At 45.2% G+C, this 20,805-nt stretch overlaps 2 protein-coding genes across 4 annotated transcripts in view; one reads left to right on the top strand and one right to left on the bottom strand.

Annotated features, from left to right (window-relative positions):
* rapgef2 (Rap guanine nucleotide exchange factor (GEF) 2) overlaps positions 1 to 15,476 on the bottom strand; it is an 86,008-nt gene extending 70,532 nt beyond the window's left edge. Inside the window, exon 1 of one of the 3 annotated variants that reach the window (XM_034543057.1) lies at positions 14,718 to 15,476. In XM_034543057.1, coding sequence (XP_034398948.1) covers positions 14,718 to 14,786 — 69 coding nt within the window. In that variant the 5' untranslated portion in view covers positions 14,787 to 15,476. The remainder of the gene's footprint in view (positions 1 to 14,717) is intronic. The other 2 variants (XM_034543055.1, XM_034543056.1) reach the window with 2 other exon arrangements.
* Positions 15,477 to 17,453: 1,977 nt separating this feature from the next.
* LOC117737236 (uncharacterized protein C4orf45) lies at positions 17,454 to 19,519 on the top strand. The gene is made up of 5 exons (XM_034543005.1): positions 17,454 to 17,514; positions 18,273 to 18,502; positions 18,855 to 18,913; positions 19,133 to 19,157; positions 19,490 to 19,519. The coding sequence occupies exons 1-5, from the start codon at positions 17,454 to 17,456 to the stop codon at positions 19,517 to 19,519; spliced, it is 405 nt and encodes a 134-aa protein (XP_034398896.1).
* Positions 19,520 to 20,805: the final 1,286 nt, after the last annotated feature.

Genomic DNA, 20,805 nt, shown 5'->3' with positions numbered 1-20,805 from the left:
AACATTCATAAACCATACACCTCAGGGTGGGGGTGTGGTAACGGTATGATGTTCCACTGGGTGCCACTGTGGGCACACATTCCCATGCCTTTGTTTGTGCATTCCCCGTGTTAACAGGGTGGCCAGCAGCTGTCCTTGAATCTCTATTGACAAGAGAGTGTGGGATCTGCCGGGTATTTTTATCCATTAGCCCGTGTGAGAGAGCAGGTGGAGGCTTTGTGGGCGACTACAAGGTCAAGGCGGTGTGACGAGCGCCGCTATCTCTCGACTGTCCCCAAGGGGCCGACAGTCGAGGTCTGAGCGACCCTTTCGCCGAGACAAAGCACGGGGTGATAGCAAAAAGGGCTCAAGTTCAAAAAATTAAATCAAAAGCAAACTCTATATTCATTCCTTGGAGAGAGACGACGACAAGCTGAGGTTTATCCTTCAGGATCCAGACAGAATAGAACTAGTGTCATCAAACCTGTAATCAGGATGAAGATAAACACTTCAAGGTGTCCGGTTTATCATATTTTAAACCGAGTGCCACCTGAAGGAAATTGGCACACACTGCACAAAGCTAATTAGCGGGTCTGATTAGCATTAAGCCCGCGCGCGTTAACGCCACAGGTTAAGCTAGCCGAGCACATGGCCCCACTCTCCTTCCGCCGCTCTCCCTCAGATGACGAATTAAGTGGCGCGCAATCAAATTTCACTTTCATCGGCACCTGTTCAGGAAGGGGGTTGTTTTTTTTAAGAAGAAGAAGAAGAAGAAGATTGTACTTCTCATCTCCTCCTCCACTTTCACTCGCTGGGATTCATCGAGTTAGGATTGAAGTGGCCGGTGGAGCCGAGCAACTTCCAGCAGTCGCAAGGCAAAACTAAAATTTGAAGAGCACTCGGGAGCCTGATGTTTATTTCCCACCGTGGTCAGGGCAGCTGGCGGACACGGCGGCCGGCTGGCTGGCTGGCTGGAACGGGGACACGGGGAGGCATGTGAATGAGCTTAACGGCACCTACTTGAGCCGCCAGCCAGTAGAAAGAAAAAAAAGAAGAAAAAAAACCTTGAGAAGTAAAAATGCACTCGAACTCTTGAGGCATGCGAATCAGATGCATGCTGGACTGCACAAGCGGCAGCGGGTATAGTGTTGCGGATTAAGCAGGGTTTGTTTTTGCAATAAATGTGCAGCAAATTCAAGAGGTCGGCTTTTAATAATAATAAACAATATATATATATATATTTAAAAAAGAGTCAGCGTGAGTAACATCGTGGCATGTCAAAATATATCCGTGCAGTGTCAAGTATGCGCTGAGAATAACTCGGGCTGCAGCTCACGACCACGTCGGCGAACCAGCAGGAGGAAAAACTGCCCTCTCAGGTGGGAAAGCCACGGGGAGTTTCACGCTCCTCTGGCTCGACGCTCATGTGACATTTTTCTTCATCGGCGGCGAGGTGAAGACGTCGCACAGAAAAACAAAAAACACACACTGCGCTGCACCGTCATCCTCGAGGGTAAAAAACGACAACAAAAAACAAGCCTCGTTGTGCTTAAAAAGTGAGGATGAACTTTCCTGCGTCCATCTGGCGCCGCTTTAACATGACCCCCACGTAGCGTTAGTCAAGCCACACTCGACACAGGATCTCACAGGGATCTAATTAGCACTGAATGATATTTGTCACACCCCAGAGTGCAGGGCAACAAGTCGACGCCATCAAAAGCGTCACAAGAATACATTGAGATGATGAAAAATGAGCCTACTCAGAGACGGTCTTGTCAAGTGACTCAAAATGTAGCCTTTTAAAAAACGATTTGGGGCCATTTAGGAAATGGTTATTCATTTGGAGTCAGGTTTCTGTGCCAATATTCACGCTCTTTGTAGCTGTTTTTTTGGTATCCACCAACTCCTTCTGGGAAAATGTTGCTCTTTAGCCGATAAGCCTCCTCTATGTTATAGTCTCGGTGTGTGTGTGTGTGTGTGTCTCCCGTTTGGTGCTCGGCAGATAGTGGAACTATTTGTTGAGCTTTCACCTCTGAAAACAGCTGCCTGCTAAATCCGCTGTTCTCAACAACAGTGAAGTGTATAAAGAAACAGTAAAGTTGTGTCCCGCTCAGCTGAAAACTGGCTGTAGAGCTGCGTATTCGGGCGATGACCCCCCCCCCCCAGAAAGTTCCTCACTGCGAGTGACCCTTTGTCACCGGACACGTTGTTATCATGAGAGGTATCGATTATAAACGTTTTTAAGTTCAACTGCCCGTGAGGAGAGTCAACGGGTGCATGTTACCTTGAGAAAATCCCGGGGGGAGGTTAAAAGTTCACCCTGAGAGTTTATTTTTCTGGACGTCTTATCTTTCGCGAGCCGCGATTGCGCACACACACACAAAAAAATAAAAATAAATCGTGAACATTATTTTTGGCCCCTCCCTCCCGATGCAGAACGTACGAGTAAACAACCTCCAGTCTGCAGCCTCTTGACACGGTCTGTGACCACAGCGCTGCACCACGACAACCACTACTGTGACCGCAGACACACACACACACACACACACACACACACACACACACACTATTGGAAATTCAGTTTAGAAAGAGACGCAATGATGCTGCTACAAAAGACCACACGTGCTGTAAAGGAAGGCACTTGTGCTCTCCTGTGGTACGTAGAGTTATAAGAAGTGTTGATTATTGATAGAAAAGGGAATTATTATTATCATCTTGGATTTTTAAAAGAAAAATGCCAGCACACTCATTTTGGCCATAAACACACAGCCTGAATGTGGATTCGCCGGCGGACTCTGACCAATACTGGGGACACAAAGAGATCCCTCAGCTCTGTCATTGAACCTCGTCGTAGCAGGTCTGTACACCCCGGGAACAGAGCCAACTGTCTGGCCAAATGAAAGCCGCTCCATTTCGCCCAAACAAAAAAAAGAAAAAAGGGGGCCTCAAAGGAGGTGCAGCGCAATCATCACAAAAGTTACGCAACATCATGTAAAAGATCAATTCACGAGAGAAGAAGAAACAAGGAGTGAAAAAGAGGGGGGGGGGGGGGGGGGGGGGGGGAAGTGGCTCGCTTGGTGTCCTAAAAAGATCCCAAAATGTTGGGTTCTAGCTTTTCCCCCCTTTCTTAACGTGACACAAATAGAAGCCAAAGGCTGGAGGACAGTTACTAAAATAAAATCACCCAGCGCTCCACAAACGGGTGAAAGATGCCCGAGCGGGTTCAATACTTCTCTGCGACGGCCTCGACTGGACGCACATTAATCTCATTTGAAATATTTATGGAATTCAATAATCTCTCCGATCTGTGCAGCCTTGTCCTGTGGGCCTTCTGCGTGAAGTAATTCCTGCATTACAATGCTGCGCGCCTGGCCAGCCGGTTGCTAGGGAACAACCCGGAGAAACTCTTTCAATACGAGAACTGCCTTCACACACACACACACACACAGACAGACACACACACCAGATTTCTCTTTTTAGGCCCCCCCGAGAACACTCCCTGATCCCCGGAGGGACACTTGGAGTTTGTTTGCCAGTGAAATGTCCCGTACGGTTGTTTGGGAGCATGTCTGGATGATGCCGTTGTGTCGGCTCACAGCGATCCATTTGATTGGCTATCACTAGGACATTTTGATCATCTTCATTTTTTTTTTCTTCCTTTTGCAAAAATTGTCATTGTCACGCCTTATGGAGCTTTACCCGACGTGTTAATCTGGTTTTTTTGTACCAACACCTTGACATCCCATAAAAGGGCCCAATACACTTTAACCAAATAATGGAAAATGACCCAAAGTTGCCAATAATGTTAGGTAAGAGTACCCATATGGTCTACATAAAACACATTGCAATAAGTACCTGCAGTGCTACGTGGTACAAAAAAAACAGAATTTAACAGACGAGAGAGAGACTGCGGCTCTTAAATCTATACGAGATGTGTACGAATGATACTGAATATGAATACATTACTTAGACTAACTGGTTGGCATTCTGGCGCACTAAATTCCCCCCAATTTTAAAAAGCAACCTTGGCAGAGCCAGCGGTCTCGTGCCTGGAGCGCTTCCAAAAAAGGGTATGCGGGACGAGCCGCGCATGAACAGCGTGTTCCCTGCGTCGCCTTTCTGTTGGTATCGAGACGACAATTGTCATCTTTGCCCTCTCAGAGGGGGGTGGGGTGTGGGGGAGGGGGGGGGGTCGAGCGCCTCCTCACCTTTTCTTTTTTTTTTTTTATCTCAAAAAGGGCACAATTGTCACGCCTGTCGGCCTTCCCGTCCGAGAGGAGACAAGGACGGCGTTGTTCCTTAAAAAAAAAAGCCACTTTGGTTAATGTGAGCCGGAGTATCTGGAGAGCTGCCAGGTGAGGTCACGGCAGCTACAAGGAGACAGCGGTGCCGTTGAGTGCCACTCAATATAGTCAAAGCTATGCCCAGACGTGAAAGTGATGGATAATAACACAGAGTGCAATTGTGTACCTTCCATTACTGTGTGTTGTTGGAAGGGATTCGAGGATTCGCGAACCCCGAAGGCCCCCGCAGACTCCAATGCAGACGCACCACTCGGGAACCCGTCGTTCTTTTTTTTTCTTTTCATGTGCCGGGCATCTGTGCCACGCTCGCCTCGTCTTGAATGGAGGTTTCCTGTTTACAGAGTTGCCTTATGATCCCCACCCAAGGCCCTTTCACTTCACGCAGACTAAAATAGGCCTCCGCTACAGACGGGATGGGGGATTTCAGCCTATATCCTGAGGATGTTTTACAAAAGAAACATGGCGCACCATTGTGATCTTTTAGGGTTTTCCTTTTCCTCGGCGTGGCTTAAGCTAGTCAGAGGAAAGACACTGCAGATTAAAGCCAACAAAAAAAAATGGTTGTAATTTCCATTTGCTATTTATTGTTTTGAGTCTTGTGTTGCATGAATACGGTTTATTTCCTTATAAATACATAACAAAGCTGGAAAAAAAGGACTCTTTTTGCTTCATCGGGAATAAAATCCCTAATGTTCTAATGTGTGGAATTAATATATTCTGTATCTCTCCGGAAAAAAGGTATTTGTTGCAATTGTGAACCTCTCTTTCACATACTGCCCTATAAAATTAAGCTGTAACTCATGGCTTATTGGGCTATAATACACGTCTTTGTTTCAGTCCGCTTGGCATGAGCGCGGCCGCAGTTGGTACAATTTAGCTTTAAACGGCTATTCCCGGTGCAGCGACTAAATAATTGGTGTGATTTGAACAGTTTTTGACAAGCAAAAGCTGGTTGCAACAGGGCGTCATTGTGTTGCGTCCGCACCACACTTACCTGGTGGATTCAAAGCAGCAGAGCATATAGGGGAAGCGCGCATGAATGCCCCCCCCCCCCCCCCTCAATTATAATCAAATACAGTCCTCACACAGGCCAGTGATAACACAGCCGCGGGGGGCAGCCAGGCCCTACACAGGTGGACGGTGCAACAAAAGCATCACATGAGGAGGCCGTCCTCCCAGTGTGAGTCACATGGTGCAACGTGACTTAGTCAAACAACGTTGGGTTCAGGTTCAAGGATCCTTTTATTGTCATTCGGCAACACCGGATTGCCCAACTCCATGTGGTTGGAGGCCGGTCCAGCAGAGTTGAAATGATACTCCTGAGAACATGGCACAATGGAAATAGTTGAAATAATTGTTCCAACAATCACATCAATGACGTCAAGCTCACTTGCGATATTCCACAAATTAAAATTGATCCGTTATTCATTTATCTTTCAAAACAACAAAGACAATTTTTCGAATTTTTTTTTGCAAAAACTGATGTTTCTCAGTAAATAAACTTGCGGGACCGTCAGGATTCTGGCATTTTCGTGGGCTCCTTTGTTACCGCGATTGATTCTTGCCCATTTGAGAGGACCCGGGAGGTCCTTTCCTCCTCGATAATCCAGTTAACCGCATTACTCAAAACACAAGTAAGCAAACACTGCCATGAGAAGATTGCCCACGCATTAGCCTCTCATGTGGCATTACGTAAGCCTATTTATTAATACGTGGCCTTTTTTTTTTTTTTTCCTCCGCCGAGGCTACACGACGCATAGGGGGGCGGAAAAAAAAAAGAGATCTGCATGCTAATCGTGGCGAGAATGATTAATGAAACAAAAAAGAAAAGGGTTTGCTCTCAGCGGGAGGAAGGGGTGGGGACGGGGTTTGAGTGAGAAGGAAATATCGGGCCATATGGGAAAACAACTGGCAGTGGACGGCTGTGTTTGAGGCCGACCGAGGCAAGTGTCAATTAGCCCCGGTCAAGGTCTGAGGCGCCGACGAACCAGCGACGTTTAATATATATAACGCCGGGCTATAAACTGACATTGCGGCATTTAGGGTAAGAGTTATTGCTCGAAACGGTGCGAGGTGAGAGCATACCACAATGTCACCGGAGTGAAGTAAATGTCAACTGGGCCGAAACTTTTTTCCCCCCAGTAGGTAAGAGACGGAATTTAAAAAAACACACACACACAAGCTCTCTGGGTTAAGAGCAGGATAGAGCACCCCTGATCCTCTCAGACTGGCACCCAACGCGGTCTGGACTGCAATCGGTGGTTCGGTGCAGGCGGGCGGAGATAATTATCCCCCCCCCCTTGGTCCCAAAAGCAGGAAGCAGGGGAGAAACTGTCAAACATTCCAGTGAGAATCAGATTACGTGGAGGCCTTCGGGTAATGAACGGGCATTTTTTTTTATTTTTCCCCTCCGGTGGGCGACGGAGGGGCAGAGTTGGAAACGTGACCAGCCGCAGGTTAGACCGACCCTCCGGGGACCAATTACAAAGATAAGGTTCCAGGGAAGACGTATATATTGTACGCCAATCCGCTCCACTGCGTGCAGGAAGTGGAACAATCACTGATTTATAAACTGGGGGGTTGGGGGCTATTTTCCCCTATTTAATTTTTTTTTGTCCAGCATGCCACGTGATCCCACTCTGCAGAACTCAAGGGCCGTGGCTGCAGCAGCTTTCCCTTTTGACAACTGCATCCATTAACGGAGACAGACGTCCACCTCTTTTAGCCCACAAGGCGAGTAATCACCCGATCACCACCACCAGCTGTTAATAAACCAGTCTGCACGAGGCACGGCGGTTTGGATCAAAAAGGCACATCTGTAAATAAAAAGAAGGGAGAAAAAAAAAACAGTGTTGCGACACAAAAAATTACAGCTCAATGGATTCTCAAGAGAACGTAAAGAAGTAGCCATTAGTTTAAAAGACGCACGTAAGAGTCACTCTTGTAATCTTTCGCCCGCCTCTCCTCTGCAGTGGGTATTTGTTTACACTGAAAGGCGGAGCATTTCCTTTGCATACAGGCACGCGATTGAAATGGTGGGGAAGGAGGCGGCCGCCATTACTTCTCATCTGAACGGCTTCAAGCGTGGCACTTACCCCGAACGTAGCATTGACAACGACGTTGGTGGAACAAGAAAAACACCTGCCTGAGCAACAACATCTTGCCGATCCGCAAATAGCTGCGAGTGCATTAATATCCTTAAAAAAGGATCGGGAGACAAGAGACGCGCGTGGAGGCATTAAAAACCCACTTGGGGTTACTTTCGGTGTGTGTGTGTGGGGGGGGGGGGGGGGGGGGGGGGGGGCTAGCGGTACCTGAGGCTGATGAATACATTTGAAAGCTTTTAACTTAAGCTTAACTAAGCAGGTGCGCAAACCACCAGAGGCATGCTGCTAATGAAGCTGGCTCTAAGAGGGACGGGGACAGACAGATTTAGCACTTGTGACTTGTTTTCTCCCCCCCCCCTTCTCCCGATGAAAAATAACAATTGCGATGGTTTAAAAAAAGAAAAAGGTTGGCGCATTAAATTGAATTAAGACGTCTCTTTACCGGCTACACAGCCGAAGCAAAACTCAAGCATTAAGGCTTTAACTACTCCCTCCTGCCTCCCAATTATTATTTAAAAAAAAAAAAAAAAAAGGATTGGAAAATGAATTATGCAAAAAGCTGCAAGAGCTCGCACATCAATCTCATAATTAAAAATCCCCAACAACAATAGCCTTAGAGTTTTGTTTATGGGCAAAACACTGGCCTGATTTTGACCTCCGTTCGTGCAAAGGAGACCGTCTTTAAGTGCCATTGTTACAAACACTGTAAACAAGCATTAGCTGCAACGGCGAACCCGCAGACTGGGATTTAGAGAACTCTAAAAATCACACAAATTAATCAGCTCTCCATCTGATCCACTTCACGTCTGAGCGGTTCACCAAGCAGGGGCGGATTAAAACGGGGCAGATTATTCACGAGATGAGCCTGTGCGTCGTGGGGGACCCGGAAGGCAAATACACTCAAAAAAAAAAAAAAAGGAGACTGGGTCTTTACAATAAAACGCATCACGGCAGATTAAGAAAGAAAAACAACCGAACTTGTACCCAAAATGCGTCACTTTTTCCGAACACTGGCATTTTCCAAAAATCTAAGAACGAAGCCCTTAATGATAGCCGCAGCGAGTAGTAATTCTATAGCGGTCGTGTAAATACTGCACGTCAGGAATGGTGTATTCTCCACGCAGCCAAGTGGGTCCCGGGCTCAAGTTATGTAAAGATTGCGGTCGCTCGGTAGCATGAGGTCTGCTGCCTTCTGCTCGGGAAAGGCCACTGGAATTTCTGGAGCCTGGACTCCGGGGAGTTGTTTTTCTTTGCTTTAAAAATATCTTTAAACAAAAAGGAGGAATGCGACCTGTGAGGAAACCCGAAAACATGCCGTTTGACATTTTATTGCGTGCGATTCGGTTGCAACGAAATAACACAGCGGGACCCTGAAGGCAACGTCCCGGGGACGGCACGTGACCGGGGAGACGTTGTTCAAATCGAATACTCCAGTAACCCGTGAAATGGAAGTTTTAATTTGTGTGCTGTGCACCGATACAAGCGAACTGTCAGCATGTCTTAAGTTAGGAATAGAACGCTTCAACCCCAATAACTCATAATAATAATAATAATCTGGAGTGAGCAGAGAGAAGACTGCAGATTAAGCAACTCGGAAACCAGCTCTAACAAAAGAAATGTTACTTAAAACTTCCTCTCCCGCTGAATATATGATACGATTCTGCTGGAGGATATCACGGATACTTTTGCAAACTCTGCAAAATTAATACTCACTCTCCCCCCCCCCCCCCCATCCACCCTACATGCACCTCCGGAGGAAGCGCCCACCTTAATCACTGTCGAAAAAGAACGTGTATTATTTGGCAGGGTATCTTTTTATACATTTCATGTGACACATCGTCTCGAGGTTCTTCTACCACAGGCACATAATCTTTAATCTTTAACAATATCACAAATATCTTAAACTGTAAAAAGGCGATTCAGTGACAGTTCTTTGGGTATTTTTTAGTGGGGATTTCTCTGGTTTCTCAGATTCTTTGTTAAATTCTTGATATTACTTATTAAACTCCACACCTTTAAGTTTGTATATGTTGCTTGGATGAAACAAGCAATCAGAGCATACGTCAACTTGGGTTTTGAAGAAATTCGAGGGGGGGGGGGGCGGAGGAACAATCAAATTACCTGGAAGATTCATCAGCTTCTAAAATCCTCTGCAGACTCAAAAGACCAGCATGCAATGCAGCCACGGATGTCGGCGTTCAAGATCTCCGGTGCCCTGGAGCAGAATGCCTCCGCTTGGCTTCGTGCTCCGCTGGTGTTCATCAAGAGTCCTGTGCTTTACTTTCCTCAATCTTAGAGGTGCATTTAAAAAAAACACAAACTGGATTTGCTCTTTTCATTATTAGATTTCAGGGGAGTTAAAGTCGGGCTACACAGACGTCCCGGTGTATTCCATTAACAAACACTTTCTGGAATGAAAACGTTTTTCAGGCTTATGTTCCTCCGTGATATCCGACATGCATCTCTAGAGTCAAACAGCAGAACAAGCACAAAGGCCATCTATCCTGCAGTATGATTTAATTCAACCTTTTAAAAATCGGCGGCTCCCTGTAGAGTCATAACGCTGACGAATCAATACTTTTAATACAATATCCAATACCTTTTGTGGGAAGGCAACGCTTTGCTTTATTACCATCACAATATCTTTTTTTTTTTTTTTTTAAAAAGAGCTGATGTGGAATTAAAAAGCGTGATTTACAAAACGAGCCAATCAGAACACCGCCGCTGGTCTTCTGTGTGGCTGTCGTACATTGGTGCATTTGTTTTTTCCTAAAAATCGGCCCCTGTATTTAAAAACTGGGACGAATACGTCACTGTGACCGCGGTGTGTGTGTGTGTGTGTGTGTGTGTGTGTGTGTGACCACATCAGCCTCCACTTTTAACACAAGAACAACATGTGACATCACTTTTCTTCTACAGGGTTTAGCGCCGCAGAAACGCGAGCAAAAAAAACCAGAGCAAAAAAAACCCGAGCAAAAAAAACCCGTCAAAGCGAGCGGCGCCTAAATTTATCGACGTTGGTTATTTTTGGGGGGGGAGAATCGAGAAGAAAAAAAAAAAAAAAAAACCTGAGTTGCCTGGGAAAATTACTCTACTACGAATCCAGTAAACTAAAAGGAAGTTGTTGTTGTTTTTTTTAAACGCATGGTTACGTGCTTCTGACGACGTGACGGAAATAGGAAGGCAGTCGCGAAACAACACCCAGATTCCAACAAAAATAAAAACAGCTTTTGGAGCGGAAAGGCTTTCTGTTGTCGGGCCATTGTTTCCGGCTCACTTTAAAAAAAAAAGAAAAAGAAACCATCCTGACGCTCTCCCTCTTCCTGCTTCCTATATAAAAAAGAAAGGGACAGGATGCTGAGAGACAGAGCCGCATTGTGCCCGTCGGTCATTATACGACCTGTAACGACTGCTGTCCTCCCCAGGTTCATAGCGGCACGCGGTCATTTGGTCGGGCCGTGTGACGTGTGGCTACGATTGTATTTTACGGCAACCTTGCGAGCAAATATTTGTTTGCATTCAGCTCACATTGTGAACAAAATGTGCATTGGGAACATTGTCGATAGGCCGGTGTTCTACTTTCTAATATATAAGATACCGCAGAATTAAAACTGTCATATATGTGCACCTCTTGGCATTGACCGATGTCCTTGCTGTGATGTGAAGGACAGGCCTGTACTGGTAAATAGCCCAGTTTCACCTTCATTTTCAAGTAAATGTACCTTTCCTAGGTCTGTTCTTTTTTTTTGTATTTGTGGTACTTGGTACTTTTCCATGTTGCCACGGTTGTTTTGCAGACAAAAGGAGTACTTGTTACTTTGAATATTTGCCATCACAGATGGACCATTCAACTTTGTATCGGAGTTTGAGTAACGACCGCCTAATGGCCTAGAAAATTCTGATTTATTTTACTCTCTGCAAGTCCCTCCCCATCCCAAAATGCTATTTATTTTCCTCCAGTACAGCCACTGCACTGAGGAAACGATGTAAAGTAGGCAGCTCGTCCCTCCAGCGACGTGAACGTGAAAGCAGGGTCACCCCGGTGGAGGACTGCTGCTTCGTGGCCTTTGGCTTCGTGGCCTTTGGCTTCGTGGCCTTTGGCTTCGCCACCTGGCCACACGAGAGGAGAGTGCGGCGACTCGCTGCAGACTAAACAGTATCTGTGCACCACGGGGGACCAACGGTGTGCAGGATTGTGTTCCTATAGGACGACAGATCTCACTTGTTTTCAGAATCTTAGGCCCTTCATAACAAAACGGTGAAATTAATGAGATGAAGAAGTGAAGGCTAAATTGAAATGTGCAGCTCTGATGATTTCAGCTCCATGCAATACCTTCATGGTCCACAGTAAGTACGTTTCGATTTGCTCTGGTTATTTCTACTGGACGAGTACACGCCAATGTGTCTGATGGAGTCCTGCAAAATCATCTGCCATATCTTTGATTAATGTGCTATTTTTTTATTTGCTGAGAATCTGCAAAATATGAACCCGTTACTAGCCGAGGACGACTCGCTGTCACGGCTGCAAATGTGATCATGCGCTTGTCCTGGTTTGGTCTCCGTCAGTCGTCTGTGCAGAGATTTAAAAAGACATCCCTGAGGGAAGAGCTCTTTTAAGATTCACATAAAATTATCCCCGTGAAACCCTCAGAGTCTACGCGATGGAATCCATCACCTTGTACGGCACAATTAAGATCTTTTTTTTTTAACGTTTAAAAAAAAAAAAACCAGCTCAAATGTTTGGCCCGATAGTTGGAGGAAGGCGTTGCATAACTGGAAACGTGTTCGTAAAGTAACTCCCCACACGGCGCGTTTGAGAGCCAAACAAAATACAGTTTTATTCAAAGCGATGTGATAATCCTCCCTGGACATGAATGAATTTGGGAAAAGAGATCAAATATCCATTTTGTGTTATCATAATGCATATCAGAACTGCAAAGCGGTGCAGCAGTGTGTTGCAAAGGGGGGGGGGAGGGAGAAGATCAGACTGCCTCATTTTGCTCACTGACAAACATTCAGCGCACTTCCTCTTGCAGTCCAAAGGAAGCCGACAGAACCAGTGTGAACACTATAGCTGTCAAGCGCTATTGCACCTGCCATGTGACAACGGAGGGGGGGAGGAGACACATCACACTGTGGTCGCTCTCGAGCGATGAAGACAGAGCCCTCTAACCGTGAGCTAATCCCGACAGAGGGGCCCTGTCAAGCGCCATTATGGGATGAACCGCGTCAGCCACCGCCATCGCTCGACACTTGCAAAAAGAAATGCTGGGGGGGGGGGGGATTGAACCACTCAATACCGCGGAGATTAATGTCAAAAGGACTTTGTGGTTATTACGTCTTGTTGCCTTTTATACTTTTAAGGAGAACAGATCACAGAGACTGAAAATGGAGTTGTTGTTTTGGTTTTTTTTAAATAAAAGAGCTTCCAGGTCACACGGGGTCACACTTTGGCTTCTGGCTGAATCATTTTTTTTCGAGCGGTCATTTTATCGCCCTGGTTCTGGCCTCTCCGTTCAGTTTTCATCCAAAAAAAAGGAAAGTGAAATGTTTTGCTATACCGACACAGCACGGCTTCGTACCAGAGCGTTGAAGGACCACATACCAGACTGAATCAGGCATATTTTGTGAAGGCCTTCTTATCTTTTTTTTAAAGCCGACTATATTCGAGCTTCACACATTCCAAGTAAAACAAAACAGCATCCAGGCGCTAACGTTAATTCTTTCAGGTGGGTTTCGCAGGTGTTATAGACGGCCAGGTCCAAACCACATTCTTCCTTGCATATATATCAATGCTAAAAAAGCCATTTCCCGGTATTAATAAAAATAAAAAACATTTTTAAAAAAAGGGCCACATCATCAAGACCAGCAAATATATATCCCTCAGAGAAAATCCCCCAGTTATATGTGGAATAAAACAAAAACGAGACCACCGCAGCTTAAAAAGAAATACAAGCAATGTGTGGATTGGTGACTTGATGAATTGACAGAAAATGTATTGGCAAATGTTTTGATAAAAGGACTTTCAGTCAATATGACAATTTGCTACATGACTACATATTCATATAGGATGGCTAATTTATTTTGTTTAAGATGTAGGCAGTTTGAAGACGCCACTGTGGGAATTTTGCCAGGCTGTTCTTCCTCCTCTCATTTCCTGGACAAGACAATGAATCAGACCAAATGATCCTCGTCTTTGTTTCCATGAACCGTCATGGCGTCTGTCACTCGGACAAATTACTGCCTGCAAGAGAGCTGCAAATACCTGCGGGGCCCATGCAAGTTAACAAGCCGACGACGATGATGATGATGATGATGATGATGATGATGATGACACCATAATTGCTGAGTCAGATCGAGAGGGCAGTGCCACCAACTGCAGCCCACTGGTTTCAGTGGCGGTGGCCTATCGATCCGTTTGCAGTGTCCGATTGAAACGATGCATTCCATAACCGCTCATGCAAACTTGTGTGTGTGTTTGTGTGTGTTTGTGCGCGCGCGTGTGTGTGTGTGTGTGTGTGTGTGTGTGTGTGTGTGTGTGTGTGCCTGTATGCGGCTTTAAGTAATAACCACAGCTCACAGGGTTTGCATGTTCATGAGGCATCATGCAAACCCCACACTTCCCAGAGGAACTATTGGAGTGGATCAGACAACACCGAGGAGATTATTGTGCACCGAGCTTTAAAAAATAAAAGTAATAACAAAGCAGTATGTATCTCATTATTAGACCGTGGTCACTGTCCTTTTGAAACCAAATCCCCCCCCCCCCAAAAAAAAAAACTATAACTCAGAAGCACAAACCAGAAACTCAAATGGAGCTATATGGTAAACTATTGTGGGCTATTGGCTAAATTGGGATTAGCCCCCAGATTGTGCCTCACGTGCACAGCTTGCTACCATTTGCATGTACATACATTTCATTTTGTTTTATAAATGCAAGGGTGCCTTGCAACAACAAAATAAGCACAAGTGTCACGTGTGCATTTTTTATTTATTCTTAAGGGGCATTGTTGACTTTTTTCGTCTGTAATTTACAGGCTCCTGTTATATCAAGGAGCCCCGATAATCTCCGTTAATACATCGGGGGGGGGTGGGGGGGGGGGGGTCTTAGCCGGACGCAGACGCGCGTAACACGCCGAATGGCAACAGTTGCACGCGGACGCGCCGCTACACTGTTTCTGCAGGACGCTACAGTGTAGCGCACGTTGCAGTGTTTTGCCATAACGTGAGCGAGTGTATGGCAAAATACAGCGATGCGAAATGCATTGTTTGGGGAGGGTGTGTGTGTGTGTGTGTGTGTGTGTAAAGGAATAAAAATGATCCTGACCTGTTGCTTCCTTTCAGCCGGGTTCATCATCACAGCCTGCCGAAAGCTGTTATCCACGTAAGACGCCATTGTTTTGGAGGACGCCGTCTGGAGGATATTGGATTCCTCGTCCCGAATGAGTGTTTAGAAATATCCAGCGCCACGGATACAAACAAAAGAAGTGCCCCCCCTCTCCTCCTCCCTTCCTCCTCTCCTCTCCTGGTGCCTCGCTTTATTTCTTGTCGCCCGTGGTCCGACGCTGGCGGATAAGCTGGGGAGTGCCCCGGAGCCAGGCCACGAAACCGGGGGAGCCAGGCAGCGGAGCTTCCTCGGGGCGTCTTGTGTTTTCTGCCCGCCGACAGCAGCCCCTCGCCGGGGAGAGGACAACTTGTTTTTTTAAAAAGCTCGGCTCAGACTCTCTCTCTCTCTCTCTCTCTCTCTCTTTTTATTTTGTTGGTTGTTCTTTTCTCAGTGTGAAACCAAAAAGGTGGCTCTCTTCACGCCGACGCTCTTCAAAGCCATTCCTCGTCTCTTCAGCATTCTGCTAGCGACGAAAAAGAAATTGCACACACGGGATCCAGCAGACAAACAATTACACACACACACACACACACAAAAAGAGAGTACGCTAACGGTTATCCCGTCAACAGCAACCTGGCGTCCATCGTGACAGGCAGACCCGAGTACGCTCACCGGTCAAAGAGAAAAAAAGCCACTATATTAACATTTTAATGGGTCTAAAAGTGGGGATAGGTCCGCCGCCGCTGCGCTCTGTTGTATGCCACCATGGTGACTGACACAGCAGGGTAAAGTCGGCCGTAGTGATGGTTACACTTCCGGGAACGGTTTTTCAAAATACAACTCCGGCGTGTTTGACGTTGTTACAAAGAGGCGAAGAAGGACACGGTTATATTTAGGGAGGGGTCTTTGGGAAATAAATGTACACGTTGTTGAATCCTCCCCCCAACAAACAAATGTAATTTCCCCTTAAACATGACATATCATAGACTACATGGTTTTTTTAATAGGCTTAAAAATAATGTGGACGATTTGTGCAAAAAAAAAGTATGATTAAACTCAAGGACGGATGCTAGTTATACACAAGCTGCGAACTGCATGACTTACATGTCATTTGTTGCTCACAGTATGCACGGGATCAGTATTGCAAATGTCGCTATCTTATTTTGAAGGGGGAATAATTCCATTTCCTTTCTAGCTGTTGTTTGGCTTTATAAAGGTTTAGTCACAAGGGGCGGCTCATGGGCGAGTCCATTTATCAAAAAGGAAAAAAAAGAAAAAAGGAAAAAAGTATGAATAGGAAGTACAATGTACGATGTGACAAAATGATGCTTTGGGACCATCTAGTGACCCGAGAGGGTAATACACATTTAGATGGACACAAAACATGCAGGGTGTTGAAAGAAAAACTACTTAAACGTAAACATTATTTATCAGGATAAGATGGAATAAACCCACACACACTTTTTTTTCAGAAGCCACACCAAATTCAGTTATTTTTGGGCTACGATAATCTTTATTACACAAAAGTGTTTCAAATGTAACATGAAACAAGCTAAAATAAAACTTCGGCGACAATTCCCATGTTACAGTTTTATGAATTAAATGTCTTCAATGGAGCAACTGTTCGTCTTGATGGCAGCTTGGCACACTCATGGCATCATTTATCTTTACCAGCTTCATGAGGTCGTCACCTCGAGTGCTTTTCAATTCGCACGTGTGTCTTGTCTAAAGTTCATTTGTAGAATGTATTGGCTTCTTATTGCCTTCGTGACAAACAGTTGTGTTGTGCCGAAGGTATTATTCAATAAGATAGCCCTATATTTGTAATCATGACAAGAAACCTTTCACCTAAGTAGAAAAGAGACAACGGTCCATCATTATTTGAGACATGAAGGTCAGATGATCTTGAAAATGTCAAGTGCTATGATGAAACTGTCTCTCAAGGGCACCGCCCCCGGAAAGGAAACACACCTCCAGGCTATGTGGGCTATTTGAGTGATGGAGGGCTGCATCAGACCACCTGGACTCCAAATGGAGGCGGTTTGGGATCGGTTGCACCGCAGAGTGGAGGAAAAGCAGCCAACAAGGGCTCAGCCAAGAATGAGCAGCACCTTCGTCAAGGCCAAAGGTGGCTACTTAGAAGAATATGTCAAATATAAAACACTTTTCTTTCTTTATTTCAAGTTTTTTTTCTTTTTCTCTTAACATAATTCCATATATTATAGCTTAATTTCTTGATGTCTTAAATAAAAAAATTAAAAGATATGACGATAATAAAGATAATGACAACAACAATAATAATAATAATAATAATAATAAAGAAACAACTTTGAATTAAAATCCACTTTTTACAGCTATGAAAAATTAAGTACAATATACAAAACAATAAAAACACTATTGTCATGCAAATAAAATAGACGATTTCACCCCAGCACTACGATAACATCATTGTTTTGGTATTTCTGCCTTCATGTGAATATGTTTCATTGAATTTATCTGGAATAAAGTAATAAAAGCGTTGGAAGTGCTCCGATAGAGCAGCGCATGTTTTTAGAATGTAACCAGGACACCAACCACTGATGCCATGACAACCGGTGGCGGCATGACAACCGACCATGACCCCATGGACAGAGCCGACCGCTGGGCTCGAGTTATCACCCGGGGGGCCCCGGTATATATACAGTAGGTGTATCTAACCTGCCACTAACACAAATGTGTCACTGAGAGAAAAAGATGATGCGAAACAGTGAAGCAGCTGCAGGGGGGCCACAGCATGGACAACGGATGCTTTTTACAGGTAGGAGAAGCATTGAGAGCATGAACCTCCACCGCCTTCACAATAGGCATGCTTAAGACCCATGTTCAACATGTACATGGTGTCTCAGCATTAGGGTCTCTGTCCAAGAATACAGGATATGGCTGTAATTGGACACACGGTGGCACTGTAATCACAGCCAAAATACATAGTTACATACATGCATACATAGTGTGAGCCTGTGTAATTGTAAAGTATGTTGTTGGGGTATGTAGAAGTGTACACTAACACTGCAAATGTGTTACATTACATTACATGACATGTCATTTAGCTGACGCTTTTATCCAAAGCGACTTACAATAAGTGCATTAAACCATGAGTCAAAACTCAGAACAACAAGAATCAAGCAAGTACAATTTCTTCAATAACGTTAAACTACAAAGTGCTATCAGTAAGAGACATTTAAGTGCTACTAAAGTGCTACTACGGCTCTACCTTCCCTATTCAAGGTATAGTCGAAAAAAGATGTGTTTTTAGTTTGCGACGGAAGGTGTAGAGACTTTCTGCTGCTTCTGCTTTCTGTGTTACACAACTAAGAGCGTGGTGTGAAAACATGTTGTTGAATCTCTTAATTTCCGAGGATAATAATATACATTTAATTCAAAAGGAACATCGTAAAAGAATGCGTGTTCCGAATGCATTCAGCATACTTCTCGACACATCGGTTCCTCAAGTTTATTTGAATCATGTTAGTTGACCTCCTTTTTTCCCCCTCACATTTCCACTACTTCTAACAAAAGGCCCAGATGGAATTGGAGACCACAGGCCAAGATTAAATTATTCCCCCCGGTACGTGGGTGCGGGCGTCTCATCACCTGAGGCCACAGGTGACCTTGGCTACTTGTGCCAGGCTGCACCAGATGCCCCTCCTCCCAAGCCCAAGCAGGGCTACGTGGGGGAGGTCGGCTGGGGCTGGCAGCACAACCAGCTGCTGAACAGCGGGGCGCTGCTCAGCAACATGCAAATGAAGGTACGGCTGGAATGCACCGTGTGCGTCTTATTAGAAATGTAGGAGCATTACTCTTCAGGTAACATGCCACAGGGTCACGGTGAGCACGACCTTGAGAAATGGCTGGATACGATGCGATAATATTGGTAATAAATGGACAATCTATCCAATTTGGGTCAACACATCATGGATATTGATTTCACATATGCTGTCGGGTCGTAACATGTCACACATTCTGAACCAGAAATGTGGGTTTTACTCTTTCCTTCTCAGGACAATAACAGTTACGATCATGTCACATGTCAACGTAGAATAAATGAAATAAAAAGCATTTCAGTGATCAATCAAAACGGTCCCTTTTCTTTTCTGACAGAAGACTGAGTTGCGGACAGCGTTGGAGGACAGAGTGACTCACGGGTTCCAGAGCGGCCAGTAAGACAGCATTTTGTAACCCTCACGTTGGACACGTTGCATCCTTCAAAGTCCTATTACGTGTGTGTGTGTGTGTGTGTGTGTGTGTGCTGTGTCAAATGGAACGTGGGAACGTCTCAGGTTTGCACAGGGTTGAGTGACTGCATTGTAGATGATCTGCGCCCCCCCCCCCCCCCCCCCCCTTTCCTCATTCATAATGCAGCACTTCCCCTCTTGTAGGAACTCACACCGCCTCGAGCCACAGGTAAGAAATGTGCCAGACAGACACACCGCCGACACTAACGCTGACCAAAACAATAACTCTGGAAGGTTCATCTTCTACCTCGTCCACATTATTCTTAAATACCACAATATCTACATTCGACTGCATTGCGTGCACTCCCTAAACAAGATGTAATGGTAAATATGAGATTCCAAATGTCCCTCCTTTGTAATTTAATTTAACTTGATTAAACATTACTTTCAGACTCGTAATGCACTCGAAGGTTATTGAGAGTTTAGCTGAGTTTGAGATGTCCCAAAAGGCCACCGTATGAACCCTTATGAACTTAGACTCTCCTCTGGCACCACCCTCAGGCCAAACATGACCAAATGTTGCCCCACTAGTGGTTAGAAAAGCCACCACAGATGGGTGAAGCCTTCCAGCATAAGCCTACGTATATGAACAAGTGGGGGAAACGATGCCTCCATTGAGGGCACTGAACTGTTTGGAGAGTATTGGGATTATGTAAATGACCTGCTTGAGCCTTCACAGTCACCAGAACCCATCTTAACACTAACGGGGACATTTTGGAGCCACATTGACTGAGGTCAGGGGTCCAAATGTCCACATATTGCCCAAGACAGTCAAATTTGAAGATATTCACTTGGAAATACAATGTGGACATTGCCCGCCAATGCAGAAGGGGGGCGTGGTCTTATGTCCTCAATGGGTACTTTAGCTACAACCCTTGTTGCATGTGTCCAGTTGAGTCCCAGAAACTTGAAGAAACTATGAACTACAACTTACTAAGACATTGTGTTAGTCTTTCCTTTAACTTGTGACCTGTGCATATGTTTCCCCCATTTTTTCATTGCAGTTGGTCATTTTTTTAATATCTGGTTAGTAGCTATTACAGCCTCACGGGGGGGTCACTAGACTGTGAGGTGCTGGATTTATTTATTTATTTTACTTGCAGCGACTCACTCGCAAATGATGTCACAGATACCATCTGTCAGTGTCAGCCAGCTGTTCTCTAACCTGTGAGACAAATGAGACACATTCTAATAACAGCTCAAAAACGCACGTAGACAAGCATGCAAGAAAGAAGAAGGCTCGGTCGACAAGAAAAGAGACTCAAATATTGCGATAGAACAGACGGACAAGCATGCAGAGGCCAGTTAGGAGGACACCGGGCTGTGTTTAACCCACGGTGTTATGATTGAATGGAAGGAACTGTATGCAATGAAAGGGTGACGCCTTAACAAAGGAACTGTAACACGTGAGTTTGAATTTGTGATGATTGCAGAGTGTGTCCTGGAGTCAGACACTTCTATGCCAATGCAATAGCATGCAACACAATAACAAACAACACAGCACAGCAGGCAAATCAAAATTGTTCACGAGAAAAATACTTTTTCCTTAAGGCATCCGACTTTTTTATGTTTGTATTGTATATAAGAACAGGATGATGTCTAAACATACCCAATAATAATTCATAAATCAGACAAGCAATGAAAGGTGAAAAGTGCCGCAAAGGAGAACTTGATGGCGTCCCACGTGACGTGCCAACGCCGACAGCATGCTCCTCAAGATGCAACGAGCAAAACCCGACAGATCACACTCAAGAATTGCTTCACCCAGTCAGTCACAATTTAAACACAGCTACTCGTCTCTTCTGCCGGAGGGGCCA

This window comes from Cyclopterus lumpus, chromosome 10, assembly GCF_009769545.1.
Source record: "Cyclopterus lumpus isolate fCycLum1 chromosome 10, fCycLum1.pri, whole genome shotgun sequence".
Classification (NCBI taxonomy): Eukaryota; Metazoa; Chordata; class Actinopteri; order Perciformes; family Cyclopteridae; genus Cyclopterus; species Cyclopterus lumpus.
Note: the sequence above shows the minus strand (reverse complement) of the source record. Positions and strands in the feature narration are given on the sequence as shown.